The sequence below is a fragment of the Lonchura striata genome, chromosome 20, assembly GCF_050655825.1.
Source record: "Lonchura striata isolate lonStrDom1 chromosome 20, ASM5065582v1, whole genome shotgun sequence".
Taxonomy (NCBI): domain Eukaryota; kingdom Metazoa; phylum Chordata; class Aves; order Passeriformes; family Estrildidae; genus Lonchura; species Lonchura striata.
Genome location: NC_140722.1, coordinates 8462340 through 8489955, shown reverse-complemented (window position 1 = coordinate 8489955; position 27616 = coordinate 8462340). Strand labels below are relative to the sequence as shown.

The following is a 27616-nucleotide window of genomic DNA, read 5'->3' as shown; positions in this document are numbered from 1 at the left end:
GCGCTCTATAAGAGGCGCGGCGGGCGCGGGCTCGTTGTCCGCTCGCCGCGTCCCCGCTCCGCTCGCCGCGCTCGCAGTCTCTCGCCATGAAGGTCGCCGCTGTCGCTTCTTCGCCGCTGCCCGCGGGCGCCGGCGGCCCGCTGAAGGCGGTGCGGCCCGGGGAGGCCGCCCGCTGCGGGCCGGGCCCGGGCGTGTCCCCGGTGGTGGCGGAGCAGGCGGCCGCCGCGCTGCTGTACGATATGAAGGGCTGCTACTCGCGGCTACGGGCGCTGGTGCCGACGCTGCCGCGGCACCGGCGAGTCTCCAAGGTGGAGCTGCTGCAGCACGTTATCGACTACATCTGGGACCTGCAGCTGGAGCTGCAGTGCGGCCCCCCCTGCCCCGCCGCTGCTGGGGACTCCCCCGAGGTGAGTGCGGACCCTACGGCTCAGACCCGCGCTCCTGACGGGCAGCACCGGCGTTCCTTGGAATCTCCTTCCCCCGATCTCCACCGCGTCCTCTCCTTCCCGGGGGGGTCCATTCCTCCTGCCTCCTTTCCATCCCCGTCCTCTCCGGTGCCCTCCTGGCAAGTATTGACCGGCCGCTTCGTGTCTTTCCCGCAGGCTCCGTGCATTCCCGCTGCCGATCGGATCCTCTGCCGCTGAGACCGCGCTGGACCCTCCACGGACCATCCGCGGGATCATTCCCGGTCCCACTATAGATATCATCCGCGGGATCCCGGTCCCAGCACGGACATCGTCCCCGGGACCCCATCCCCGAGCACCGCGGCTCACCCGCATCCCTGGCTCCCCGACGGGGCTGCGCTGGGGGTCCCCCCGCAGCCTGGGCAGGGGGTGCTGTGGGCCGGATCCTTCCTTCTCAGATTACTGAGAGCATTCCCCGTATTGTATATTACAATGATGCTGGAGAATATTGTTCTACAATAGCTGGAGTTTTGTTATTAAACAAGCCCTGATGACCACGTGTGCGTTTTCCTCCTGCCCCTCACACCCCCTCCCCTGCGTCTTGGGTGTATTTAGCCCCGGGGATTTGTGCCCCACTTAACGGGGGAGCAACTTGTGCAGACCACAGTGGGCTGGGTGGGTATGTTGGGGGATACAGGGTCTGGGACCCTGTGGTGGTGCTGGGAAAGGGGCTCCTCACGGGCTGGTTTCAATTCCCTGTGTCCCAGAATTACCCCCACAGAGCCTCTCCCAGTAGTTCCCGTGGGTTTTCACTCCCTGGGCTCAGCCGTGGGGTGCTGAGGGTCAGACACAGGAGGAAAGCTTGTTCCCACCCTATCTTCTGGGTGGAATAATGCAGCAGTGCTGGGATGCATCTTCTCCTAATTAGGCACCTTGATGAGCTGATGACACAGAGGGGACAGTGCTATGAGCCAGCTGTGGGGTTCTGTGCCCAGGTGGGAGTGTGGTTTCCCATCTGCCTGGACAATGGCGTGTTTGCAGCCTGGAATTCCCTTCACTCCCCTTCCCAGCTGGGCCAGCTGCACCCAGCAGCCTTTCCGAGGCTTCCACAATTGTTGCTGTGTCAGGACTGTGGGATTACAGGGGTGATCATGTAGGGATTCATCCCTTTACAGGGGAGTGCAGATACAAATCCTGGGGTGCTTCTCTCTGTGGCCCCACCCCTGTGGTTCCTGCTCTTCCTGGTGCAACCCCTGCCTGTGGGGACAGACAACCGCTTGGGACAAGGAAATTGCATCAGGGATTGTGCAACCCTGAGGCCTGGGGGTGCCCCGGGCAGCTGCCCTTACCTGAGCTTCCCTGTGACTCACAAACACCCCAAGGATCTCACAGCCTCCTCTTCCAGATCTGTTCAGACCTCCCTACGGTCCTGGCAGGAGACAATTGGGGTGCCTGGAGGGGTTCTTGTTACTCTGGTGGCACCCTTTAGGCGCCCCTCCCTTCCCAGGGTCTCCCAGCCAAGGGATTTGGGGCTGGAAGGTGTTGAGCAGCCCCAGGCATAGGCGTGTCCATGTGTGAAGCTCTGCACGCCCTCTGTGTGTGTTTGGTGTTTACAGGCACGGTCACAGCTGCGAGAGTGTCCCGTGCGTGTCCCCGTGCCCACTCGTGCTTTCCCAGCCCGCAGATCCCCTGGCAGGGCCTGTGCAGGGCACAGGTGACTTGGGCTACCAGGACACTGCCTTGCCTGTCCACCCCTGTCCTGGCTGTGACAGCAGCAGGGGACACATAGAGCAGGGGGGTTTTGGATGTCTGTGGATGAACTTGTCCATCCTTGGATGGGTCCCCTCCATCACCCCCAGGTCCTGTTCACCGTCCTGGCGTCTCCTCCACCGCCCGCCCTCCTCGCAGTCCCGGAGCGCGGTGCGGACGGGCCGGTGGGTCCCTCTCCCGGTGCCCGCTCGCACTGCACGGTCCGGGCCGCCCTCCTGGAGTAGCCCAGAAGGTCCCGGGACAGGGAGAACCGGGACTGGGGGCTCTGCTCGGGCCGGGGGCAGCGCGGGAGGCGCTGGGGCTCTTCCCGGGCCGCGCTCCCGAGTGCCGCCCTTACCTGTTCATTGCCGCCTGATGTGGAAGCTCCCGCTGGAACGGTGGGGAGAGGGGCTCCGTGTGTGTCCACGTGTGTCCCCACGTCCCTGCCTGACCCCTGTCTAAGCCCTGTGTGCCCCACGACCGAGCCCTCGCCGTGCAGCCCTGGCTGTCATCCGCTCCTCAGGGGTCGCGGGGCGGCCACCACCGGGTGCCTGGCACAGGGGAGCTGGGGAAGGGGCTGACGGAGCCAGCGCAGGCTGGCAGCGGGGCTGGCAGGGCTCAGCCGCCCGCACGTGTCGGGATGCCGGATGCGGCAGCACCAGGAGAGCCCGAGGGAGCGCCCAGCCCGCGGGCACCTGCGCCCCAACCGGTCCCTGGATGTTTTCACGGGACCTGATTCATCCCGGAAGGGATTAGGGACGTGGGAAATGGGTGACGTTGTGGTCTGACCAGGACCCGGGATGGACACTGGCGTCAGAGCTGGCCCCTGCTCTTCACTGCCGCGTACAGTCCCCGGGACACGGAGGAGCTGGGACCCATGGCAGGACCCGCGGCCCCCGCGGTGTGGGGCACTGCACCCAGCTGCCACGGTGAGTGCTGGCATAGGGCAGGGGCACCCTGGGATAGAGGGGCTGTGGTAGGCATTGGGCTGGGGGGCAGGGTCAGTGCTGGCCTCTGGGTCACTGCTGGGGGCACCGGCCACCACCGCAGTCACGGCTGGTGGCACTGGGCATCCCTGGCCAGTGGGCAGCTGTTTTGAAGATCTCCATGAGGTGAATTATGTGGGTTGCAGTCCCTCTGGTGAGACTGCCCGTGGGCTCTGTGTGCTCCTGTGGTGCTGAGATGGGACCCTGGCCCTCCTAGAGGTACCTCTGGGTCTGCCACGTTGGATCCAGGAGGGCAGCTGGACCCTGTCATCCATAGCCCACGGCACTGGAGGGGCTCGCCCTGGCTAGGGGACGGTGCCACTGATGGTGGGCTTGGCAGTGCGGGTGGCTCCTTCCCCACAGCTGGGGTTTTTTGTGGAGGATTGCACAGTTCTGCTCTCGCTCTGACTGTCCCAACTTTTCCATCACTTCCTTGGGGGTTGCTTCCACACCCTGGACACCCTGAAATGTAGGTAACCCTAGGCAGGGTTCCCAGAGCCCTTCCCAAAGTGGGACCGGCTGCTGCCCCCTGGTGCAAATGGGTTGAGCCCTGTTTGCCCTGGAGCAGGTCCCCCGGCCCAGGACCAGCTCACTTTGTCCCTGTGCCCCACTCCTCCATGCTCCAGGCAGAGCTCTGTGTGGCCTTGCCCCAGCCGTGTCTCTGTGTCCTGTGCCCCTGTGGGGAGCCCCTGCTGGTGTCCCTGGCTGGTGTGTCCCCCCAGGTGGGGGCTGGCGGGGCTGGTGTGGGACCCTGCACTGCCCGGCTCCCACGATGGCCGCGAGTGCGGAACAACGGGGGCTTCCCCTTTGAGTCACGCGTTGGGCAAGGCCGGGCTTTCGGTGGCCAGAGCACTGTGGTGTCCCCGCATGTGCTGATGTCACCCGGGGCTCCCTGTCCCAGTATAAGTCCAGGCTGTGCTGCTGCACAGGGAAGGGGTCTCTACACCTGCTGCGTGTCTCCCAGACATGTCCTCTGCTCCAGCCTCCATTTCCCAGGACCAGCCTCGAGGTACTCTATGGCTCTGCCTCTTGTTCCTGCTGCCCACCTGTGCCTCTGCCACCATCGCCAGCCCCGGTACCAATCCTGGCATCAAGGCCTGGCTGACCCAGAGGACACTGGAGTTTGGTGAGTCGGTGCTCCTGATGGGGGAGGGATGGGGGAGACCAGAGGGGGATGATGCCCAGACTGCTAAGGATGGGGAATGAGGGGAACTCCCAGGAATGATGCCAAGTCTGCCAGGAATGGGGGATGGAAGGACCATCCTGGTCCTGGCTGCTCACTCTGCTGACACCCCAGGTACCCCAGCCCCTTCCTTGGTGTTACCCCAAATTCCCACTTTGCCCCAGGCCGGCGTTTTGGGCTGGAGATGCTCCAGTCGATGCTGCAGAAGGAACATGAGCTGAACCTGACGGGTTCCTACAACACCCCGCTGCTGGGCACGCTCACCTACACCGTGCCACGGTAAGAGCCACCCGTGGGGTCCCTGTCCCTGTCCCCATCCCTGTCTGCACCACAGCCACAAGCACAACTTGCCTGTGTTGTGCAGGATTCACATCCATGAGCTGCAGATGAATGAATCCACGCTGGACTTTGCCGAGGACGTGGGGCTGAGGCTGACGGTGCAGCGCGCCCGAATCCAGCTCAGCGCCGACTGGGCAGCCCAGCTGGGCGCCGTGTGAGTCCTTGTGGGGACGGGGCAGGACTCAGGGTGGCTCAGGGTCACCGCTGTCCCTGTGCTCACCCTCTCTGTGCCCAGCCAGGACAGCGGCTCTGTGGAGCTCCGCATGCAGGACCTGGCCGTGGCAGCCGTGTTGGGGGTGAGTGAGGATGGCAGCGGCCACCCCACGGTTTGGAGCGCCGGCTGTGACACCCGCGGCACCGACCTGCACATGGAGTTTCAGCGTGGCTACAGGTGATGCCAACCCCCTGCTCTGTCCTGTCCCTGGCATGCAAGGACTACTGGTGCCCCAGGCAGGGTGATGGGCTGGGGGAAGCTGGGTGGGTGCCATGAGGTGATCTGAGCACCCCACTCTGCCCTACAGCTGGCTCTACAACCTGCTGGCACCTCTGCTTCAGAGAACCCTGCGGCAGCAGCTCAACAAGCAGGTGGGTGCTCAGCCCCTGTGCCCTGGGGTGTTGCTGTCCCTGTTCCCCCCCAGCCCAATGAGAGTCTTGGAGACCCTGATCCCTGGGCTCGCTGACACCCTGCTCTGCTTCCAGCTCTGCCTCGTGCTCCACAGGGGCATTGATCGGCTGGACACTGCCCTGAAGCACATGAAAGGTGGGTGAGGGGACCCCAAGACTGGGGACAGGCAGGGTGGTCCTGGGAGGCTGTGGACAGGACTGGTGCCCAGCAGGGTCTGCAGGACCCCGCTGTGGGGCTGGATCCTGACAGAGCCAGGCTGTGGGAGGGGGCTGGTGGTCTGACTCCTCCTGACCACCTCCATGTCCCTGCAGTGTCCACCCAGCTGGACACCATTGCTGCCATCGACTACTCCCTGCTGGGACCGCCAACCTTCACAGAGGAGTATGGGGACATTGCCCTCAAGGTAATGTCATCCTGGGGATAATTCCTGGAACAGATTTGGGAACAGGGGAGCCTGGCTGATCCTCACACCCATCTGTGTGTCTGTGCAGGGGGAGATCTTCAGGGTGGGCACGTACCAGCAGAGACGCTCAGCACTGCCTGCAGTGCCGCCTGTGGCACCAGGCATGGCACTGCCCGTGGCTTTGCCCACGCCCCTGCCCACGACACCACCCCTGGCACACGAGCCCATGCTGCTGTTGGCTGTCACCGAGCTCGTCGCCAGCTCAGCCGCCTTCACCTACTTCACAGCCGGGGCCCTGCGCAGGAACATCTCCAGTGCCATGGTAGGGGTGGCCGGAGAGCAGAGCTGTCCCCACTGGGGTGTCCCCATGCCCAGCCCTGCTCGGCCCCAGCACCCTGATCCCTCCCTGCCTTCCAGCTCCCTCGGCGGTTCCCGCTCCAGCTGAGGACCAAGAGCATGGAGGTCTTCTCCCCTCAGGTGAGCGGGATGGGACGCAGGGAGAAGGGGACACAGGTAGGACATGGAGTAGGACAGGATGCAGGTGGGATGGGACATGGGACACAAGATGGGATTGCAGGAGGAACAGAAGATGTAAGGGGATGCTGGAGGGTGGGACATGAAATGATGCAGGAGGGATGGGGCATAGGAGGGATGAGATGCAGGAGGGAAAGGCTGCAGGTGGGATGGGACATGGGATGACACAGAGGTCGAATGGGATGCATGAGGGACAGGACAGGGAATGGGGTACAGTAGAAGTGGTAGGTGTTGCAGGCAGTATGGGATGCAGACAGAAAGGAACACAGGCAGTGATGGGCACATGGGACATGGGCAACGGTGGGGACCTGATGGGGGCATGGCCAGCATGGCTCTGTGCCACCCCTGCCCTGTCCCTCACAGCTGCAGGAGCACTATCCAGACCATCCCATGGAGCTGCAGCTCTGGGCCCGCCAGCAGCCGCTGCTCTCCTGCCATGCTGATGCCTTGCACGGGACCCTCTTCAGCTCTGCCGAGGCCTTTGTGGTGCTGCCCAACGCCACCCGTGTCCCTGCCTTTCTGCTGAACATCGTGAGTGGCTGCTGCTGCTTCCATGGCTCAGGGAGCCAGGGGACCCCAAAGGACTTGGCTGGGGCTGGTGTGCCTGTGCTCCTGGCTGGGGCCATGCTGGGGGGTACTGGGGGATCCTGGGGCCGTGCTGGGTGATGCTGGGTTGCAGGCTCTGCCCTGGTCTCTCCAATGTCTCTTCCTTCTGCAGGATGCCAACGTGACAGGGAAGCCAACGATCACCAGGAACAGACTCGGGGGCACTGTGAGACTGACAGGGTTAGTGTCCGACCCTGAGCTGGGTCTGAGCTCCCCCAGGACATACCTGGAGAGCTCCCCCATTCCCCACCTCTGCCCATTTGCCTCCCTGAGTCCTGTATTGCTGGAGTATTGCCTCTCAGACCCCATCCTGCCCCCAGTTCACATCTGTGCCACTGCCCTGGCAGTAGGTCCTCAGCTGGATCTGCTCTGCTGGGGCCCTGGTCCCCCCATGGAGCTCAGCCTGTCCCCACCCTGGGATGGGACAGTCCCCATCCCTGTGCCTGGCTCTGACCCTGATCTTGTCCCACAGGCTCCATGTAACACAAGTGGCATCAAACGTGGGCCCAGTGGAGGTGAGTGGCTGCGCCAGGGAAGCCAAAGGGAGCCTTGGATTCCACATCACCTTGGAGGGAATCTGGGGTGCTGTGGACCCCATGCATGGCAAGTCTGGCAGGGGGCTGAGCCCTGCCTGCAGCATGGACCCCTCTACCTGTGCTGTGCTGGGCTCAGGGCCTGCCTGTCCCACAGGTGAAGCGTCTGGAGACCCTGCTGAAGTTCGGGCTGTGGCTTTTTGGGGTTCCCCGGGCAAACAGTAAGTGCTATCCCACTCCTGTCCCCATCCTCCCACAGCTGCACCGGGGCCATCCCCTGCTATGACTTTGTCCCCCCACAGAGTGGCTCCAGGCTGGCATCCCCCTGCCCCTCCCACATGGCCTCAGCCTGCTCAGACCCCGGCTCTCACTGCAGCAGGTGGGTGCCACCAGTGTCCCCTTACCCCAGGGTTCCCCACGTCCCCCAGATCCCCCCTCTCACCCTGATTCCCTACAGGGCTTCGTGCTCATCGCCACGGACCTGCAGTACGAGCCATGAGACCGCCTGCCTCGTGGGAACCCGCCAGCGCCCACCAGCCCTGTCCCCATCTCCATCCCCTTTCCATCGTGCCCTCCTGGCTGGCAAAGCGCCCAACCGCGGGACCCACGGACCCCCATCCTCGGCAGGGATTAAAGCGGGAGCGCAGCTCAGCCCTGAGTGCTGTGGGGTGAATGGGGAGCCCCCTCACCCTGTCTCCCGGCAGGGTCCCACTCCCGACCCCGCGTGTGTCCCGTGCTGCGAGGGGCTCTGGCGGTGCCGTGCCGGGCTCCGTGCCCCGCGGGGGGCTCCGGGCTGGGGACGGGGCCGGTTCGGGACCGGGGCTGTCTCCAACCCTCGCGGCTCTGTTGATGTGCGGGTCCCGCCGTTCCCGCGGCAGCTGCTCCCGCTGCCCACGGGAGGGTGCTCGTGTCCGCCGCCCACGGACCCGCCAGGCCCCCGGAAAGGACAGGGCAAGACTGAGCTGGGCGCGTCCTGCCGTGACAGCGATGTGGGGTGGCTCGGCGTTCCCCATGTTCGTGACATCCCAAAACGCCCCAGTCTTTGTGTGGTCCAAAGCGCGCTGGAATGAGCCTCGTACAAAGGGAAGGTGCTCCTCTGAAGGGTAGCCCCGGGAATGCGGGGGGATGTGGGTCCCAGTGAGGTTGTGAGTCTCCTGCCCTCCTCCTCCCAACGTGACAATGGGTGCTGAGCCCATGTCCCCAGAACCAGCACCCCCAGCCCAGCTAAGAGCCTGCCTGAGCTCTCCTGTCCCCATCACCCCTTAGTGCCACCCCACTGGACCACAGCAAACTGCCCTAAGATCACCCCAACTCTTCCCTTGGTCAGGAGAGCAGCTAATTCCCATCCATCCATCCCTCCATCCATCTATCCATCCCTCCCACTGAAGTCAAATGCTTTGGTCCCAAAGTCTCTCAAATTCCCAACGATTGCAAAGACCACAGCACCACCAGCAGCTCGAATGACAAATTTATTTGTGGATTCACCTCCACCTGCAAACCGAAGCGTTCAATGGGCTAATGCTAATCCTCGTGCTCCCCATGCGGGGTCTGAGCGGGTCCGACATGAGCAGCACGAGTCCGTGCTCAGTGGCCAAGTGAGCCCTCCTGGAACCTCCGGTTCTCCCCTCACCTCCATCCCAGCTTGGCCTCTGCAGGGAGCACGGTCCCACACATAAATACGGACAGACAAGATAACAAAAATAGCATTAATAGTATTCACAAATGAATTAAAAACTACTCGTATATGTACAGCAGAGCGCGGGCAGTATGTACACGGACAAGCTGTGGACAGCTGTGTCTGCCCGCAGCGGGCTCCGAAGGATGAGGGCGTTTATTCTGGAAGCTAATTTCAGCTCAAAGGCTGGAGGTTCCCTGCTCCAGCAGCAGGAGCAGCGTGGGAATGACGGGGAGGGAAGCCAGACACCTCAGTTACTGCATGCAGCCATCACAGCCACGCATGGGCACAGGGATCTGCCTGCACTATGGGACTGGGAACATGGGGAACAGCAGTAGAAAGGCCAACAGCTCCTATTGTCCCCAAAGAGGCTCCCCAGAGGTGGAGATGGCTCTCAGCCAGTGCCAGCCCTCACTTCCATCTCCCCTGGGCTTGCTTCCCTACTCGTCTCATGAATCAGCTGCTCCCTGGGCTTTGCCACCCCTGTGAAGGTGCTTCCCCTGACCCTTCCAATCCCCAGCTCTGGATTCCTGGACACAACAACCCCAGCTCTCTGCAAAGCCCTTTGTGCCAGGGACAAGCACTCTCCCCTCTCCTGCCTCCTTCACCAGCCCAGAAAAGGCTGGGAAGGGATGAGCACTGTCCCACAGCCATCTACATTTGGAGTGAGGAGGAGGAAGAGGACAAAGAACCCTTCACACCATGCACAGTCCTGGGCCTGGCACACCATCCTCGTCTGGGACAGGTAACAGCTCCCAGCAACTGAGTATGTGAGGAGAAAGGAATTCTGACCAAGGGCAGAGCACCTCACCTCTGGCCTCTGCCTCCTCCTCTTGCTCCCCCAGCCACAGGGATGAGCTCTGACTGGAGAAGCAGGAACAGGATAGGGATGCTGCAGGGAAGCTCCATTCCGCTGGGCAGCCTGCCTCTTCCTGGTGCCTGAGCGTGCCAGAGACGGGGGCACGGAGCCTGACCCTTGCTCTGGCTGGGGAACTTTATATTAGTGACACATCTACACACACGCACGCACTCACACATGCAAAAATAAGTCTGTTTATTCTCTTCCAAATTATTTGGAGAACCCTGCAGGGCTGGGACACCTTCTAGCCTGTGCCCCCCCCTCCCCAGCTGCCTGGATCTCCCCAGCGCTGGGACCTGGTGGCTGAAGTGCTGCATTGGCCTCAGCGCCTTTAAAACACAACGGAAACAGTAAATAAGACGGGCTACGATAAAAGGAGCTGGCTGCACGAGGGAGAAAACTCCACGGAGCAGGGTGCTCGGCCGGGATGGAGGGGCTGCCCCTGTGCCGGTGGCGGTGCTCAGGAGTGGAGTGTAGTGGATGTGGCGGTGAAGGCGCAGCCGTCCTGGCCACGGGGGGCTCGGCGGCCGCTCACTTGCGGCTCAGCAGGGATCCCAGCAGAAGCACTCCGGCCACCGTCGCCCCGGTCAGGAGCCATTTGTTGAAGGTCTCCTGGCCTTTTCTCATCTCGGCAGCAGCATCGTTCCCATAGAGGTCCACAAAGCGCTCCTGTGGAAACAGGGGAGTGGTGAGCACAGGGGTGTGAGTGGAGCAGAAGGAAGGGCTGGCAGGAAAGCGGTGGTGGGGACTGGGCAGATGACAGATGCCTTGTGCTTCCTCGCTCTGAATCACGCACACAGGGCAAGGGGACAAGCACAGTCATGAGAGAAGAGGATGCCAGAAAGGATTTGTGAGGAGAACACCACGCGAGCAGGGCAGGGGATGCATCACGTGCTCTTGGCTCTCTAAAATTAGCATCCAAGTGTGACAGAAGTCATTGCAGTGGGAACCCGCTGGGCTCCATTCCCTGGCCGAGGCCTGTGGAAGCAGCATCAGGGCTGGTGCCCACGGCTGTGGAAGCCCACACCGTGCATCCCCCCAGTGATTTTGTGTCCACAGTGGAGCCTCCCACCTCCCACTACCACATCCTGACCCTCACAGGTTACTCCACAACACGAGCTGGAATTCACAAATCCCTGCGGCGAAGGCAGACATTGGGTCGCCAAGCTACTGCCTTCCCACGGTTTCAGGAGAGCAGGCCAAGCACGAGGCTTGGCCAGGAATGCAGTCACTCCGGCCTGGCTCGTCCGAGCCGGCTGCCTCCAGCAGCAGCAGGAGCTGGGAAGACCTCAGCCCATGGTAAGGAGAGCTGTTGGGGTCCCTGAGCCACACACAGCAGGGCAGGAGGGGTCCCTGGGCAGGCAGCAGGAAAACACGTGGCCCAGGTCTCTCAGGTTTATCAGGGCTGAGCAGGAGGCTCAGGGCTGGATGCAGAGGAAGCTGCGAGCTCCAGGCTCAGGGATCGCCAGCAGCTCAGCGTCAGCAGAGGCTGGATGCTGTCGCACCTTGAGCCCATCTTCCCAGCAAGATCCCCTGTTTCCTGATAAGTGAATGCAGTTCCAGTAACCCGCTGCTCTGGGAAAGCAGAGATAAGCCCGGCTGACGCTGTCACGCCTCGCTGTGCGCAGGCAGGGGGAGCATTCCTGCCTGCCTGCTCTGCCAGCACCCTGCCTCCCACACCTGCCCACAGCCTGCGGCCGCAGCACTGCGGGGTTTGGTGCCCAGGTCGTGTCTGGCACCAGGTGCCTCTCTTCCATGGAACGTGGTGCCAAGTCTCCCAGCTTGCATTAAACAGCTCCAGAATGGCCACAGCTTGTGGGGTATCTCCTCACCTTGCCACATACCTATGACCGAGCTCAGACACAGTTTTTCAAAGCAGGGTCTGCAGCAGACCTGCACGCTTACTCCCAGGGAGCTGGGCTGTGTCCCTCTCCATGGCTACAGGGGACCTGGTCCTTGATAAGCTTTGCACTCAGCACCTGCCTCTGCCACCAAAGCTCTTCTCCATCTCCCACCAGACACCTCTCCCAGCTGCCTTCCACACCCCATGACCATGAGGAGTTACTCACAGACACAAAGGCAGAGTGTTGGGACACAGGGACTTTGCTAACTCACTCTGGAGCATGTCATTGCTGCCACCTCAAGAGTCCTCTTCAGGGATATGACACTCATCCCCATGACTTCCACCACCTACACAGAGTGGCAGAATGCAGCTCACTTCCCACCATGCCTGCCAGCTGGCATGGGATCTGTGGGGGTGTTGTATTGTGTCCTGGCCCTGCAGGAATGGGCAGGATGGAGCTCACAGGCAGATGCTGTCCAGGGAGAAAGGTGAGGGTTGCTGCCTGCTGTCAGTCCACTCACCCAGGGAATAGCGAGTCATGTGCTGCAGGAGAGGTACAGGAGCAGAGCCCAAACCTAAGGAGGAGATATTTTAAATAGTGGCACAGGAAATCCCTCTGCTGACAGGTGGTGATGAGTATGGAGCTGTGACAGGGCATGGCAGTGGCAGCAAACTGAGAGCAGGCTGGCAGGGATGGAGGGCACAGGGAACTGGGGCAGAAGGCACCTGTCCAAAAAACACCACCCCTACAACATTTGTGTCTGGGGAGATTTAGGTTGGATGTTAGAAAAAGATTCTTCACCAGGAGGCTGGTTGGGCATTGGAACCACCTCCCCAGGGCAGAGGTCATGGCACTAAGCCCGAACCAGAGTTCAAGGAGTGTTTGGACCACATTCTCAGGCACATGATGGGATTGCTGGGCTGTCCTGTGCATGGCCAGGAGTTGGACTTATGATCCTTGTGGGTCTCTTCCAACTCAGCATAGGTTTTGATCTCTCAGTGCCAGGGCCCTCACTCCAGGGATGGTCCTTCCCCTGGACACACATCCCAGCCACTTGCTCACAGCACCTGAGGCTGTAGAATGCTCAGCTGGAGGAAGATAGCTGCATCCTTGTGATGTATTCCCCAGAAGATCAGCATTCCTCAGGCATTCAGTAGGACCTGTCCCACTGAGAGTCCCACACATCTCCACAGGCTCCTCCTGACCCACAGCAGGGACATCCCCACTGTGCAAGGCTGCAGTGTTGGACAGGGCAACACATCTACCCAGCCTCTCCGTGGGGCAGGCACCAAGAGAGGCCCCCCTGGCAGGGCAGGGAGCCAAGGAGGGCTGGCAGCCGGTTCTCCATGCTGCTTTTTCCATGGCATGTGCTGCCGAGCTTGGGGAAAGGCAGTTCCAAGAAACCCTTGCTTCCAAGAAAAGGAAATGTTTGCTGAAGGAGAGATAAATGGCGCACAGTGAACGCAGAGCTATCGGGTGCTACAGGCGGAGAGGAGCACAGCCAGAGCCCAGCACAGGCAGGGAGGGGACGTGAGCCCCTCTCCTTCCCTTGGGAAGGGAGCAGCAGCTGCTGGAGCTGCAGCTGGGGGCTGTAGGGAACCCAAGGAGAGTGCCTTGCCCTTCCCCGGGGAAACCACCCTAGGAGCTGTGATAGCTCAGCCTCTGCACAACTTTGATCCCAGATGTGTCCCCTGGGAACCAGATCCCAGACCAGAGGGAGTGGGAAAACAGGCAGGAATGTCCTCCCTGCCCATGCTGGGGGTGGGTTGAAGGTTAGGGAAAGGCAGCTTGCTCTGTTCCCACACCAGCCCGGGCCTTGGCCGTTCCGCACCTGAAGCCCAGCACTCCCAGGACTGATCCTGACCTCTCTGGCCTGGTGTTTGGATCTCAGGCTTGCCCAGGCATGTCCAGATATTTCTGGCCTCCTCCAGTCACCTTTATCTGAGAGGAAATATTTGGAATTCCTGAGTTGATCACAAGGACTGTGGTAGCAACAGCACATCAGTGTCTCAATCCATGGGCCTCCTCCACCGGACAGGACAGGCTGTTCCATCAGAACTCCCGTCACATCCCCTTCCCCACCCGGGTGACACATCCGAGAGGAGGCTGCTCCAGAGCAGGCAATGAGGAAGCAGACATCTTCTTCCTATGCAAGAGGCAATCCCCTGCCTTTGCCTCTCCTCCCCAGAGCTGGGGAAGGAATCCACATTTTCTTGGAGCCTAAAACATCACTTGATGAAGGACTTGGGGTAGGGCGTGCTCCCCTCCTGCTGCACCATGCTGCTTGCAGGAGGCAGAGCCTGGAGAGTCAGGCTCCACCACTGCCCAGAGCTGGGGCAGAGGTTCTGCAGTGCCAAAAGTTCTCTGGACACTCACAGAGCCCTAAACTGCAACCCACTGCTGTAGGGGATGCAGCAACCATTTAAACACTGCCCAGTGCCCACCCACAACCCTGTGGCAAAAAGGCAAGAGAAGCAGGTCTGACCTGAAGTGCTCTCTCTCAGCTGGGAGAGAAGACTAAAGAAACACGACTTCTGCCTGAGACACTACTCACATCCTAGCCTGGGAAGGGGAACACCTAAAATTTGAGGCTCTCATTCGTTTGGTTGGTTTCATTCACTAGTGCTGCCCATGAGGGAAGGAGAACAGTTGCTGGATCCCATTCAGGGTGAGCAGAACTGTGCAGGTTCCTCTTTCAAGATAAGCCCCAGCACTTGGGGAAAGAGGATTCGGTGACACTGAGCCATGAGGGCAGGTGAAGGAAGCAGATGTGGGCAATAAACTCCCATCTGGCCTCTGGTGAGGCAGGAGAGCAGAGAGGGGAGGGCTCTGGCAGTTTGGGGCTCAAAGCTTTCCCTCCACAAGGGGGTGAGGGGCATGGAGGTCGCTGAGATACCGGGACAAAGCTCTGAAAACCAGCAGAGAAGAGCCAGGCACTCCTGGGAGTATCCAGGTGAACTTGGTCAAACTTTGACAGGGAGACTTGGACTCCAGCAGGAGCTTTGAAGCTTCCCCACGGCTCTGATACCCAGCCAGCCCAGTAAGACAGATACCCCCAGCACCACAGCATGCACAACAGCCTTTCCAACCCAAGGATCCTGATGCGTTTTAGCAAAAATGATCTGGTTCCCCAGAACCTCCTGTGGGATAAATCAGCATTGTTCCCAGATGGATCAACAGAGCTATGGGGAGGTTAAGAGCCTTTCCCAGAGCTGTGTGCGAGCCAGCAGCATGAGCCACAGCATCTGACTCCCAACCCAGGCATTCTCATCACGAGGCAATGTTTCCCTTGAAAACAAGGCTGTTTCTGTTTTACCTTCACCGTAAGTACAGCTGTGTTCCTGCTCAGAGGTCTAACAGCAACCGCCGGCCGGGAGCAGAGTCATCTGGATGACCAGACATTTGTTAATGAATGCTGGGAACAGTTTTGTGCTGAGCAGCAAGACAAGGAGGGGAAAAGAAAGGCAGCAGCTCAGCACAGACCACAACAAAGCCCTGTATCGACAGCAACCTGCTCCCAGAGCCCCTTTGGGCTGCCAGCTCACCACATGGGGCTGGCATATGTGAACCCGGAGGTGAAGCACAGGGGAGAAAAGGCAGCTGAGAGCTTTAAGAATAAAAGAAAACATAAGCATTCCCAAAGGCTACCACTGGGATCTTGCAAACACGGCTCTATGGGTCCCTTTGTGATATGAATGGAAGAGACATCCTAGAGGTTCTCCCTCTGCCCTTCTCTCCCTGATGCTGTATCCATGTGTGGCCCTCACCACTCCCAGCCCTGAAAGGAGAGCAGCAGGGACAGAGTGTGACTGCAGAGGTCACAGGACTGCCTGCAGTGCTGGGCAGTGGAGGTCAACGTGAGCACCTGACTCAGGAGCATGGCAAGGGAACCCGACATCCAAGGCAGGTCTGACTTTCCCCAGCGAAACACAGGTCCTAGAATGGTTATAGGGGACCTTAAGGATCATCTAATTCCAATCCCCCTTCCATGGGCACAGAAGATTTGCAGGTTCACCCCACTGGTCCCCACCAGCAACCCCAGGCAGGCTCAGAATGCGGTGGGTTAGGGGCTCTGGGACACAGAGAGGGGAAGGGGCTCTGGGGACAGCAGCTGCAGGTGCAAATACTCCAGAGACTCAGCTCTAACTGTTATGCAAATGGTGACCTCCAGGGAAGCAGCTGCTGATCTCCATGACAATGGCAGGGAATGCCACCCACCCACCAGCCTCTCCTGCCTTTCCAGCCCTGGGAGCTGGTGCTGGGGTGCTGTGGACCCTGGGGTGCTGGCCCTCCCCAAATCCCAGGGCATTCATTGAAACCTTCGACTAAGAAGGAGGCAGCCATAAATTCAAAAGAGTCAATTAAATAAGAACATCCCCTCTTCTTTCTCTTCTCACTCGGGCTTTGCTGTGGGACTGTAGCTTGGGGGTCTGGCAGGGAGGCTGTCCCTTGGGCCTAAGCCCAACAGACCTGCGGGGCTCCAGCCTAGCCCAGGCCAGAGCCAGCTCTTTTCTAACCAGAAACAAACCCTCACTAGCACATTCCAGCCCTAATCCTTGCCGTGGCAGCCTTCTGTCAAACTGGTTTCATCACCGGCTCCAGGGAACCTGCAATAACCCCACACCATTCAGCACAATTTCAGCGTTTTCCAAATACATGAAAGAGGCTACGGTGACAGCTGTAACCCCCGTCCCTGCCCCGGGAGACTGCTGTGCACAGCACGAGATGGAGAGCAGGGAATTGCGCTCTCCGTTCCAGAAATCTGCTGAAACATTCATGTGTATTAAAGCCGGAGACGATGTGAATGACTAATCCACTTGCATCCATCTTTCATCAGTGTTCCTCCCAGAGCTAACCAGGCTGAGGGCTCCCGAAGGTGCCACAGCCCTGGCCAGCACCAGGCCCCGGCCGGCACCGGGCCACTCGGCAGGGTTGGCGAGGATGGGAGGAGACACGGCTCTGGTACAAAGGCACAGTGAAGAACACACTGGCTGAGCCGGATCCACTCAAGAGATTAGCACCTGCTGGGAATGGGATTGTTTTCCAAAGGGCATTAAGTGGAATAGTCCGAGGAAAGACGGTCTCTCTGATGCTTCTCCCCACCGGACAGATGGTGTCTGAGCCCTGCAGCAGAGCAGCCTTTGTGCGAGGGGCGCGCTCGGGGGGGCAGGGAAGGCTCCTGCTTTCATGCCCCGGTTATCTGCTCGCTGTGCCGGACAGCACCTCAGCAGGGCCACTGGCACCCAGGGAACAGAGCTCAATTTTCACCTTGTCATTGCTCTTCCTGGACGTCAGAGCTCCTGTGCAATCGTGCCCTTGTGTAACCGTGGGGAAACCTGTGCCGGGGAGACGTGCCATGCTCACGTGTGCCCGGCTGCCGAGCCACGTTCCCTCCTGCTAGGGGATGAGTGGGCGATGCTGACAGCTCTTTCTGGTCCTCACCCGCACCGTGAGCCTCACCAAACCCACCCCACAGAGAACACTGGTGTTACCACGGCTCAAGGGAGCCAGGCTGGGTGCAGGGATGGCGCCCTGAGATGGACCCTGGGGAAAAGCTGCCTGGTTCTCCTGCCTCAGCCACTCATTCCACCAGCATCCTGGAGGAGCGACAGCCAAGGTTCACCACTTCCCACTTCAGTCCCGGCACCTCACGAGGCTGCTGTAATTCTTACATGCCACTTGAATGAGAAAGGGGAAAGGGTGGAGGTGCAGGAAGAGGAGGAAGATGTGCTCATTCTGTTTTCACTTCCTGTTAGTTCCATAGAATCTCAAATTATTCAAGCCACAAAATCCCTTTTAGCAAAATCCTTGCTGACTTGAGGGCAGGAAGCACAGTAGGCAGCTGATGCAGCAAACGTGAGAGAGAGCAGTGCAGCATGAGAAGGAGACTGTGCTCTGCCCTGGGCTCTTCCATGCATGTTGTTGCATGAAATAATCACTGGCTGGTGCACTGGAAGCTTCTAAATGAGGTCAGTTGCTCTATTAAAAGACATTAGCTCTCCAGTAAGTTTAATACACTGGTGAGCCATACAAGTATAGGATGAAGGCACTTGCAACACTCCATGATGACTGATTTACAGGTAGCAACACCTCATTTTCTCCATATGTAAGTCATATGTCACCCAGACACTACTCAGGGCCACACACACACCCAGCACCCACATCCCAGCCCAAACCCTGAGCCAGCTCACCACAAGGCACACACAGAGAGTAATGCCACATACTGCCACCAGACGTGCTCCCTGCACAACACAGGCAGTGTCCCCAGCCTTCCACAGCTTCAATGGTGGCACAAACCAGAGAGCTGGGCAAATGGTGGGACTGGTACTGTTCAGAGAAGCAATGCAGACAGCTGTCCTGCTCCACCTCATCATGGTACTAGCGGCATACAAATCAAACCAGCTCCTAGACCTCTTCTCTGAGCTTCACAAAGAGCCCTTCATTCTCCATCAGAGAAGAAAACCCTTCCGTGCTCCCTCAGGAAGCAGCCAGTTCCAGCAGCTCCCTTTTGAATCCTACCCTAGGGGCCAGGTCAGTGCATGGCTCTGTCCGTAGGCCCCCTGCACAGTCCCAGTGTGAACAGCTCCAGCTCCTGCTCCAAGCCCTGCCTGCTGCCAGTTTGTCACGTTTTGGAGTATTTGATTTCACTCTTAAGAGCACCTGTCTGGCAGCAGTACAGGCAGGGAGAACCTGCCTGCTCTTTGTTCTTGGCCAGGCAGAGCACGCAGCAGGACACCTGCCTCAGTTTCCCTCTGAGCTCAGGTGCAAGGCTGTGAGCTGGGGAACTGGGTCCATCCTCAATCAGGAATGGGGGCTGAAAGGCTGAGCCCAGCCCTGCTCCCACTGGAGCCTCCTCATCTCCAGGGCTCATCTCCCCAAGCAGGATACTGATGCCAGGAGCTAGCTACTAATTGGATCTACTTAAATCAGCAGCTACGTCTGCAGACACAGCTGAAACACAAGCTTGAGCAGGAAGGAGGATAATGCAATAAATTCAAACAGCTCTCCCCAAGGGAATCGCACAACCCCCTGAAACTTCCCTCTTTGCAGATACAGCCCATTACCCTTCCCTGGGCCTGCTGTGCCAGTGAAGAGGCAAGCAGCAGTCAAAAAAGTAACCAGCCCAAAGCCCCCTGAAACATCAAGCTCCCCCAGCTTCCTGCTCCCAGCAGCAGAGGGAAGGCAGACCAGTTACAGCACAACATTCAAACAGTCCCTGTGGTCACGGGAGCCTCTCTGGTTAACGCTCCGGATCCCGCTCCTCCCTCCCTCCCTCGCTACCCCGGAGGCAGGCAGCAGCTCTGAGTGCACTGGGTTTCCCATTAAAGAGATCCTGAGAGACAGCACTGGGCTGGTACACGTGAGCACGTGTCCGAGAGAAGACACGGGCGGCTGGAGAGATGCTGGCTGCACGGAGCTGCAGCGGGCGTTCCCGCCTGCAGGCAGTCCTTCCCAGCACTGTTCAGCCCTCCCGATTCTTCTTTTTTTACTAACTAAATTAAACATGAGGATAAAATAAGCAAAATACCTAAAAATAAAAAAAAAATAAACCGAGCATTTCTACAGCACAACTAGGTCACAGCTCCCCAGCATGCGAGTTGTGGCAGCTACGGCTCAGCCCCTTGAGCCTCCCGGGTTCAAAACTGACATCTCTCTTAAAAGGCTGCTCCCGAAACCCACACCTGCTCTCCGGTAAGCCCAGCTGGAGCCATCTGCTAACGGCTCTGCCTCCCAGCAGCCCTCAGCACCCTCGTTCCGCTGGGCTGTTGTGCTGTGGCAGAGTAACCCTTCTCCCCACCTGACCACGATGGGTGCCAGCCCGTGCCCTGAGCCTGCCCCACTGCCCCCTCCACGGGTGCACTGTGGGAGAAGCTCTCCCACGCCTCTGGAATGCATGTTGCCTAACTTGAGCTCTTGGCATCTCAAGGATGATTAGGAGCAGGATTCCAGAGAGAAATTTCACCAAGAACCCCTCCACACATCCTTCCAGGTGAGGAGCAGGGAGGAGGAAGTTTCCCTGTCCGAGGTCAGGGCAATAAAGCCAGGAATGACCTGGCACTGAGGGACTCTGCTTCTCTTTCGTGCCTCCACTCTATGTGTTAATCTTTAGTGGCTCGGAACAATAGTGTTTAAAGGCAACATCCCTCCCTTGCGGGAGGGTGGAGCAGGAGAGCAGAGGGTGGAGGACAGTGGCTGCTCTCCTGCCACTGCAAGGCAGAGCCACCCAAAGTGAATACCTTCGCTCTGAATCAGCAGGTAGGTCAACATCCCGGCTGCACTGGGGTCCCCAGAGGGGACAGAGCAGCTGCCCCCAGCCCCCTTCTGCCCCCACAGCAGAAGCCACCATTAATCCCTTGCTTCTTGGTTCAGCAGGTCTGCAACACTTCTACAACTGATATCCATCCCTTCCCTTCCCCCAGTTCCTCCTGGGAATACTCTGGCTTTACAGCTAGTGTGGAAGGAGCTGCTAGAGAAATACTTATAATGTCAGGATGGGACTGTGCTTACAGCCGTTAGCTGCTTGGTAAAAACCAAAGGAAACCAAACCTTCTCAGCTTCAGCAAAGGTCTCAGAGCACCACACCACCATTCAGCTGCGCTCAGTGTGTGCCGCAGGCGTGTTGCTGCTCCCGGGGGGAACCATGTACACAAACCATAACAGAGCTCCATGGAAATCAGGCACAGCAGCCCAGACACACAGAGAAAGCTGCAGCTTCCACTGGGGAAAAGAGAGCTCCCACCCACCCTTTCTGCTGTGCTGGGACACCCCACTGCTGCTGAGGCAGAGAGAGAGCCTGGGCAACGCTCCAGGGACCCGGCTCCAGAGTCAGAGAGGAGCAGGATGAGCAGGCGGAATGACATTACTGAGAGCAGCTGTGAACACAGAGCAGCAAGAAACAGTTTGTTAATTATTTCACAGGTCTTTTTTTAAATGACACTCAGCTCTTCGGATTAAAGAGCCTCGGAGTGCTTTACGAATCAGAGTTGCCAGTGGCTCCCCTGGGAGTGAAGGAAATGCTATCCCTTTTGCTCAAAGACCCCGGGGTTAAGTGGGCTGCTCTGAGCCACAGCCAGCCACGGGCAGGAGTTTGGCTTTCCAGGCGCCTGCTGTAATCACAGATCTAAGGAACGTAATCAAACTGCACCACACACCAAGAGGCACCAAGGAAAACAGGCAGGGCCCCAAAGAAGGAGAACGAGTAAAAGGGGTAAAGAGCAAAGCTCTGAAATCAGCCTCTGCATTGCTCTTGGTCTAGTGGCAGGAATGCTGCTGTGGGCTGGGCAGGAAGCTGCAGTGGAAGTCACTCCAATGGCATTTCCTGGAGAGCACTGCAAAAAAGCCTCCCAGGTCGAAGGCTGGGTGAGGAGCTGCCAGGGATCTGCACGCTGAGCCCAGATCTCCAGCTGTCAGTGAGGATACAGCTACCTGGGCTGGTTGCTCCAGGCAGGACAGCCTGAGCCACGACAGCTCCCACAACCAGGGAAGAATACCCAGCACTGTGAAGGGACATGGGGAACTCCACTGGCAGGACAGTACTTTTTTCACCCCATGCAGATGATGACAATGGGGCTATCGTCTCAGCTGCAAGGAATCAAGGCTGTAAAGGAATTACAGAGGACAAAGTACAAAGCAACAGTACAACTGAGCACCACAGACCAGATTGCTCAAAGCCCAATCCAACCTGACCATGAACACTTCCAGGGATGGGGCAGCCAAAGCTTCTCTGAGTAACCTGTGCCAGTGTCTCATAAACCTCACAGAGCAGAGAACCCTCCTAATATCCAATCTAACTGCCCTCTGTCAGTGGGAAGGAATTTCCCCTTGTCCTGTCACTCCATGCCCCTGTCCAAATTCCCTCTCCACCTCTGATGGAGTCTCTTTAGGCACTGGCAGGGAGCTCTCTCTTCTCCAGGCCAAACAACCCAAATTCTCTCAGCTTGAGATGAAGCCATAGGATTCATCTTCAAGACCACAAAGCATGGCTTTGGCCATGCTCAGTCACTTCCACTGAGTCAGTTCTGCTCCACGTTGACCACCACATGGAACAGATGGCTGTGATCTCAAACAGGATTAGAAGTGCTGGGGCATCCCAAAACGCAACCTGTAACACTCAGAATGGCAGAACTCTGGCAAACCACACTCCCCGGAAATGTGGTAGTGGCAGGGACAGCTTGTGCAGGATACCTGGGACACAAGGCCAAAAAGCATTTCCAAAGAGATGAGAATCAAAGTCTAACTCTCAGCCTGAAACCACTGAGGAGCTTGGAGCCAGAGCACAGGACGAAATCCCAGCTGTGCGTTGTCATATGACACAGGCTGAGTCATTTCCTATCATTCAGAAAAAAAATTTAAAAGATAAAAATGAGCTTGCTATATTGACATCTTCAAAGGGTTTTCCCCAAAGAGAATCACAAGCTTCTAGTCCCCTGCAGGGTGACACAACACATGTCCTAGCACACCAAGTCCTGTGTGGCCAGGGTCAACTGAGAACCCAGGAAGCACTGAGCCACCGCAGGAAGTAGTTCATTCTCCATCAGCCTAGTAAAGTTTGTTGGGATTCATGTACCACAGACTGGTGCTAAAGATGCTATTTGCTTTCAGTTCTAGCCTGACACAGCCCCTTCATGTGGGTCCCCACCATATGCCCCACAAACCTCTTGTCTATATCTACAGATCTAACTCCAAGCTCAACCAGAAAATGCTCTTTTAAATCCCACTCTGAATGTGGATTTAGCCTTGAAGGAAAAGCGGCCATGCACTGGAGGGTCACAGCCAGGCAGGAACTACTGCTCACTTTCCTTTCTCAAACAGATTAAGCATGGTTAGTACATCTCTGCCTGCCAGGCTCTCCTGTTCACCCTGTGCTTCCCCCTCCTTCCTTCCCACTCACCAGATTTCTCCCTCCACAACTCCCAATCCCCACTGGCACCACCATTTCAACTTCACAGCTAGTGGGACCTGGTCCTGGTCAAAGTAACTGGCCCAGGAAAGCCTCCTTTTTGGATGTGATCGCTTGCCAAAGCAGCAGCTCTCTTCTGGCTGGTTATTAAATGTTCCCCTTGGGTTGCTCTTGTTTGTTTGTTTTCCCAGTGCCAGATTGCAGAGCAGAGGGCAAACGAAGGCACAGCCAGTAAATGTGACAAAACACTTCTATGTTAACGTTATGGAGCAAGAATTACTATTTCCCCTTGCCTCAAAACTTGATTTCTCAAGAGAACTGCTACAGCCCAGCACACAGCAGCCTTCAAAGGCACCTGCACCCTGTGGTCCTCCTATGCTGCCTTTGTTCCACTGGTGGGGAATGAAACAGAGCTTCCTACACAACTGGGCCGTGCAGCACTTGTTATGGAGCCATTCTCCTTCCCTCTTTTAGAGGGGCTTTCCAGGAAGAGAAGTGCTGCAGTGCTCCAAAACACAAACCACCTGGTTGCAAGCAGGCCTGCCAGAACTTGCATCTCTCTCACCAGGACCTGCTTGCTGCACCTCTTGGGAGTGCTTTGTTTGAATGGGACAGGCTCTAACAGCTCCAATGCATCAAACAGACTCCCTGTGCAAACAGGGCAGCAGGAGAGGGGTGGCTCCATCACAGCCAGGGCAGGGTGGCACTCCTCTTGCAGGGAGAGCTGGCAGAAGGCCAGCGGCTTTCTCCCTGCAGCTGGAATCGTGAGAGCAAAGGAAAGCAAAGCATCCCCATGCACACCCCACATGTGAGGCACTCAGGAGCTCTTATGGCCTCTGTCCCTTGGTGTGGAGTACATGGCTTCCATTCATGATGAAAGCTGAGAGGAAGAAAGCTGCAGCCAAGATGTCAAACGAGCACTCAGGGTTTGCAACAGGCTGGCAGCAACAACACTGCCCAATGATGTTTTTTTGGTGGCTGGTGGTGTGGATTCCCCACACACTGGCCTTCACCACCCTGCCTGGCTTCCATTCAGCTCACAGCATAGCCCAGGCAGCGGCACAGCCTGGGCAGGGAAGTTAAAAGCCCGGTTCAAGGTTAGAACAAGAGAGCAAGGCGGTCCCCTGAGTGGGAAACGGCGTTTTTCAAAGAGAGCTGGTAGGCGGGTCAGATAGAGAGGAGTCCTGACCCTTCCGCAATCTGTTGAACAAATATTTGTTCCAAACAATTAATTTAGAGACAGACACAAAAAAATTGAAGAGTCTGAATCGTGATGGTTGGGGGTGGGGAACAGAGGGAGGAGGTGTCTGATTCCCCACAAGCAGGGACCAGTGATTTTCCACCAGTGATTTAATCTAAATCCCCCAGAGAGTTCATTTACAAAAAATCAGATTGCATTATCGCCTAGGTCTCCAGGATACAGCCCAATCCAGTCACTAACAGCAACAGCCACACTAGCTTGGAAACCTCAGTTTGATCACTTAATTCCAAAACTAATCTGTGGCTCTAAAAGCCAAAAGCAGAGGGAGGGGGAAGGAACTCCGTATTTGGCCAGGGTTATCTGCAGGATGAGAGAGCTAATGGGCCACATACAGCCAGATGAAATGGCCAGCAGATCCCGGGCTACTAATCGAAACCAAGCTCCGCTCCTTGCCTGAGCAGCCCCACCCAGGCAGTGCCCCAGGGCGGTCACATTCCTGGAATTCTTTCAGTCTTCCTGAACTACCTCCCTCTCCCTGGGTGCACCAGCTCTCCCCTTCATCTCTGGGGTCCCCAGCATTGCTGGCCAGGCACGGGGAGCTGGGGAGAGCCTCTTCTCTGTGAGGAGGGCACAGAACACAACACTGGGCTCAAAGGCTCCTGTCCCCTTCCCAAAATGCTGGGCTCTGCCAATGGACCGTGAGCTGAAGGGGGCCAAGAGGCCTCAGCTCCCAGCAAGGAGGCAATTCCCCACTGTTTAGATGCCAATGCCTGACAGCATGAACTCTTTCCAATGGGAACCGGTAAAGGTTACACCAGCAGGGAATCACTAAGATGCAGAAGCCAAATGAAAACTCAGACATCTGTAGGTCATATACCTCCCGCCGGCAGTCCCAGGCTGCACCGCACAGCCGGACCCGGCATTTCAAGAATGCTTCCTGAAGAAATGCTTATTCATGTTAATACCTCACCACTGAGAGCTCCCAGGGTTTGCTGCTGGGGCAGCTGGGAGCACTGCTCCCTGCCAAGGGAAAAGCAGCTGCAGGCTTAGAGCTCCCCAGCACAGAGGTTGCCTCCACCTCAGCTCTGGCTCCCACCACACCAGCTCAGACAGTCCTAGAAGCCCACCCACCCCCCGGGATCTGCTGTGGGATTCACTTCACCATGAGCAAGGCAAATGCTGTTTCCAGAATGAAGAAGTAGCTGTTACCTCAGCAAACCACCAGCCAGCCCACCACAACGCTGGCTTTGAGAGGAGGAAGCTCCACTCCCTGCTGTTAATGACACCAAGAACATGCCCCAGAGCCATGGCTCTGCTTGAAGAACAAGCTTGGATGACATTAGATTTCCAAAGGCTCTTGGAAAAACAGGTCTTTTACATAACATCCAGGGAGAAGGAGAAAAAGGAGGGATGGAGAAAGACATATCTGAGCACAAACTGTGTCAACACGGTGCGTTGGCCCTCTTGGGACAGTGTTTAGAGCACAGAAGGCAAGACCACACACCCCTTTATTCTCCCTGCAAGGGGTAGGACAAGCTCTAGCATATACATTGCAGGGAGCTGCGCTCCAGCTTGACCAGCTCCACTGCCAGCCTGGAGCAAGGGAAGGCTTGGGCAGCCAGCCCCAGCACAGAGAGGTGATCTTACCCATCCGCCATTCTCCTGGATCCAGGGATCTAAGTGGTCGGTCAAGTACGTGGTCATCCAAGACACGATGCGTTTCACCAATACCCTCATCTCCTTAACAACGCTCTCCACGCACAAGGCTCCTCCGAAGGAGAAGAAAGCCACGATGCGGCCCCAGTTCACTCCATCGCGGAACAGTTCGTTCACTACCTGCTCAAAGCTCTGATACGCTGTGCTGGGAGTGATGTGGAGCTGGGAAGTGAGGTCGCTGAACGCCCGCCGGTACCTCAGCTCAAACTCATCCCCTGCCTCTCTCAGCGCCTGCCTCACATCGGCTGCTCGACGGATCTCATGGACTTCGAGGCTGCTCTGGTGCACGGTGGCTCCATTCACTATGTGGCTGGTGGCCGCGTGCCAGGAGGGGCTCCCGTTGAGGACCCCGTCCATCTCGTCCTCCTCCCCTGCAAAGTCAGTCCTGTTCTCATCCTCCTCTTCCAGCTGACTCCAGCTGTATCCTTTCTGTGAGAGCTTGTAGGAAACAAAGTCAATCACTAACTCCCGGTTACTGCTGTACATTTTCACACCTGGGACGCCCTCAATGAGTCCATGGTCCGGAGCACAAGCAGATCAGCACTTAGCAGGTCCCGACTCCACTCCTCTTCCTCGCGACCGATGGAAGCATCTGACCTTAGCACAGATGAGGAGAGAGGCACCGAAACGGTTAATGCCACAGCTCTTAGATGCACCCGCGCCATTACCACCGATAGCTTATCGTTATACTGAGATCACCCCGCAGCTCTACGCCGAGGCTCAGGGCCACCAGATTGAAGCTGCACAGAGAACCGACCGCAACCGACCCCCTTCCCCGGAAAGCAGCCTTGAGCCCCGGGGACCCCCCACAAGCTCGTTCCGAGCAGACCCCAGATCTCACCGGGTGCGGGCTGCGCCTGGCAGGCCGGCTGCGGGCCGGGGCGGAGGCGGTTCTTGTTCTGCTGGAGCTTCGGGTCGGCCCGGAACGCGACAGCACCGCCCCCGCCTCGCCCCGCCCGTTAAAGGGCCCGGCGCCCCCGCCCCCTCCGCCGGCGTTAGCCACGGCAGCGGGCGGGCAGCGCTACCCAAGGACCACGGCAGCCCCGGGGCGGCCCGGTTTGATGGTCACCGCAGCCCCCCGCCGCCCCGAAGCCCCTCTCCCCTCGCAGGCGGAGAGCATAAACCGCTGAAAGCCGGCGAGCGCTCGGCACCGCGGGAGCCGCCGCACGGCCTCGCGTCCCTACGGGAGCGATTCCAGTCACGGTTAGCGGCGCGTAGCCGCTGGGGCCGGGACGGTGACACGCCGGGCAGCGGCAGGCGGGAGCGCCGCAGGGGGTACCCGGTCCTCCCGAGCAGCAGACTGCCCCCCACCCCCCCACCGGACCGCGTCCCCCGGAGCCCCGCGCCGCCCCCCCGGCCCCGGGACGGCCCCACCGGTCGCCGTACCTGGGGGGCGGGGCCGCGCACGAGGGCCGACAGGGCGCCCGCGCGGCCGACACGCCAGCCAATCATCGGCCGCGAGGGGCGGGGCCCGGCCGCGGCCGCTCCCTTTGGCCGAGCCGCGCGTCACTCAAGCTTCACCCTACCCCGCCCCTCACCTCAGCGCCCGACTGAGGGTCCGCGTCCTTCCCGGCTCTGCTGGGCGGGCCCGGCTGGCAGCGACGCCGGAGGTCGCCGGGAGCCCCGCCGGGGCTCGGCCCGCTCAGCAGTCCCCGGATCCTTTCCACATCGCCCGCCGAGCAGCCGGGGGGGTGCGGTAGGGTGGGAGGGGGCAGCAGAGGGGCGGTGCGCATGCGCACAGCGCCCTGAGGCTGGGCGAAGAGCGTCGGTTGGACTGCGCGGGGGCACGGCGCGCACGCGCCACGCCGGCTGGGCCGGTGCGCATGCGCGAATATGCCGGGCGGAGGGCGGAGCTCCGGCGCCCCCTGCCGGCCGCGGCGGTGGCAGCTCGGGCCTCCGCTCTCGCCGCGCCCTGCGGACACGGCCCTGCCGCTGACACGGCTGCAAACCCCTCAGAGCACTCCGGGATTAACGTGGGGTGTTTTGTGTCTCCACAGTGCTCAGGGAGCCCGTGCTGGGATTGTGAGGGGAGGTTTATGGGGGTAGTGCCGAAGCTGTG

The 27616-nt window shown here is 58.9% G+C and overlaps 3 protein-coding genes across 9 annotated transcripts; 2 read left to right on the top strand and 1 right to left on the bottom strand.

Moving 5' to 3' along the window:
* The first annotated feature begins 39 nt into the window (after positions 1-39).
* Positions 40-961, top strand: ID1 (inhibitor of DNA binding 1). The gene is made up of 2 exons (XM_021527431.4): positions 40-407; positions 603-961. The coding sequence occupies exons 1-2, from the start codon at positions 87-89 to the stop codon at positions 642-644; spliced, it is 363 nt and encodes a 120-aa protein (XP_021383106.1). The 5' UTR covers positions 40-86; the 3' UTR covers positions 645-961.
* Positions 962-1108: 147 nt separating this feature from the next.
* Positions 1109-10404, top strand: LOC110469014 (bactericidal permeability-increasing protein). 6 transcript variants are annotated; one of them, XM_085557792.1, is made up of 15 exons: positions 1109-3082; positions 4122-4265; positions 4487-4601; positions 4687-4815; positions 4897-5052; positions 5183-5246; positions 5361-5421; positions 5598-5689; positions 5778-6011; positions 6107-6166; positions 6587-6754; positions 6942-7344; positions 7520-7583; positions 7665-7741; positions 7820-10404. In XM_085557792.1, exons 1-15 carry the CDS (start codon positions 3031-3033, stop codon positions 8032-8034), a joined length of 2034 nt encoding a protein of 677 aa, XP_085413918.1. In that variant the 5' UTR covers positions 1109-3030; the 3' UTR covers positions 8035-10404. The 6 variants fall into 6 exon arrangements, with proteins under 6 accessions (XP_085413918.1, XP_085413921.1, XP_085413919.1 ...); XM_085557795.1 differs by having other exon boundaries at positions 5183-5421; positions 6942-7009; positions 7302-7344; positions 7820-8002; XM_031506552.3 differs by lacking the exon at positions 1109-3082 and having other exon boundaries at positions 3094-4265; positions 6942-7009; positions 7302-7344; positions 7820-8012.
* BCL2L1 (BCL2 like 1) lies at positions 8819-26458 on the bottom strand. 2 transcript variants are annotated; one of them, XM_021527373.4, is made up of 3 exons: positions 26399-26458; positions 25489-26154; positions 8819-10565 (listed from the first exon to the last, which is right to left on the bottom strand). In XM_021527373.4, the coding sequence occupies exons 2-3, from the start codon at positions 26041-26043 to the stop codon at positions 10428-10430; spliced, it is 693 nt and encodes a 230-aa protein (XP_021383048.1). In that variant the 5' UTR covers positions 26044-26154; positions 26399-26458; the 3' UTR covers positions 8819-10427. The 2 variants fall into 2 exon arrangements, with proteins under 2 accessions (XP_021383048.1, XP_021383049.1); XM_021527374.3 differs by having other exon boundaries at positions 25489-26149.
* Positions 26459-27616: the final 1158 nt, after the last annotated feature.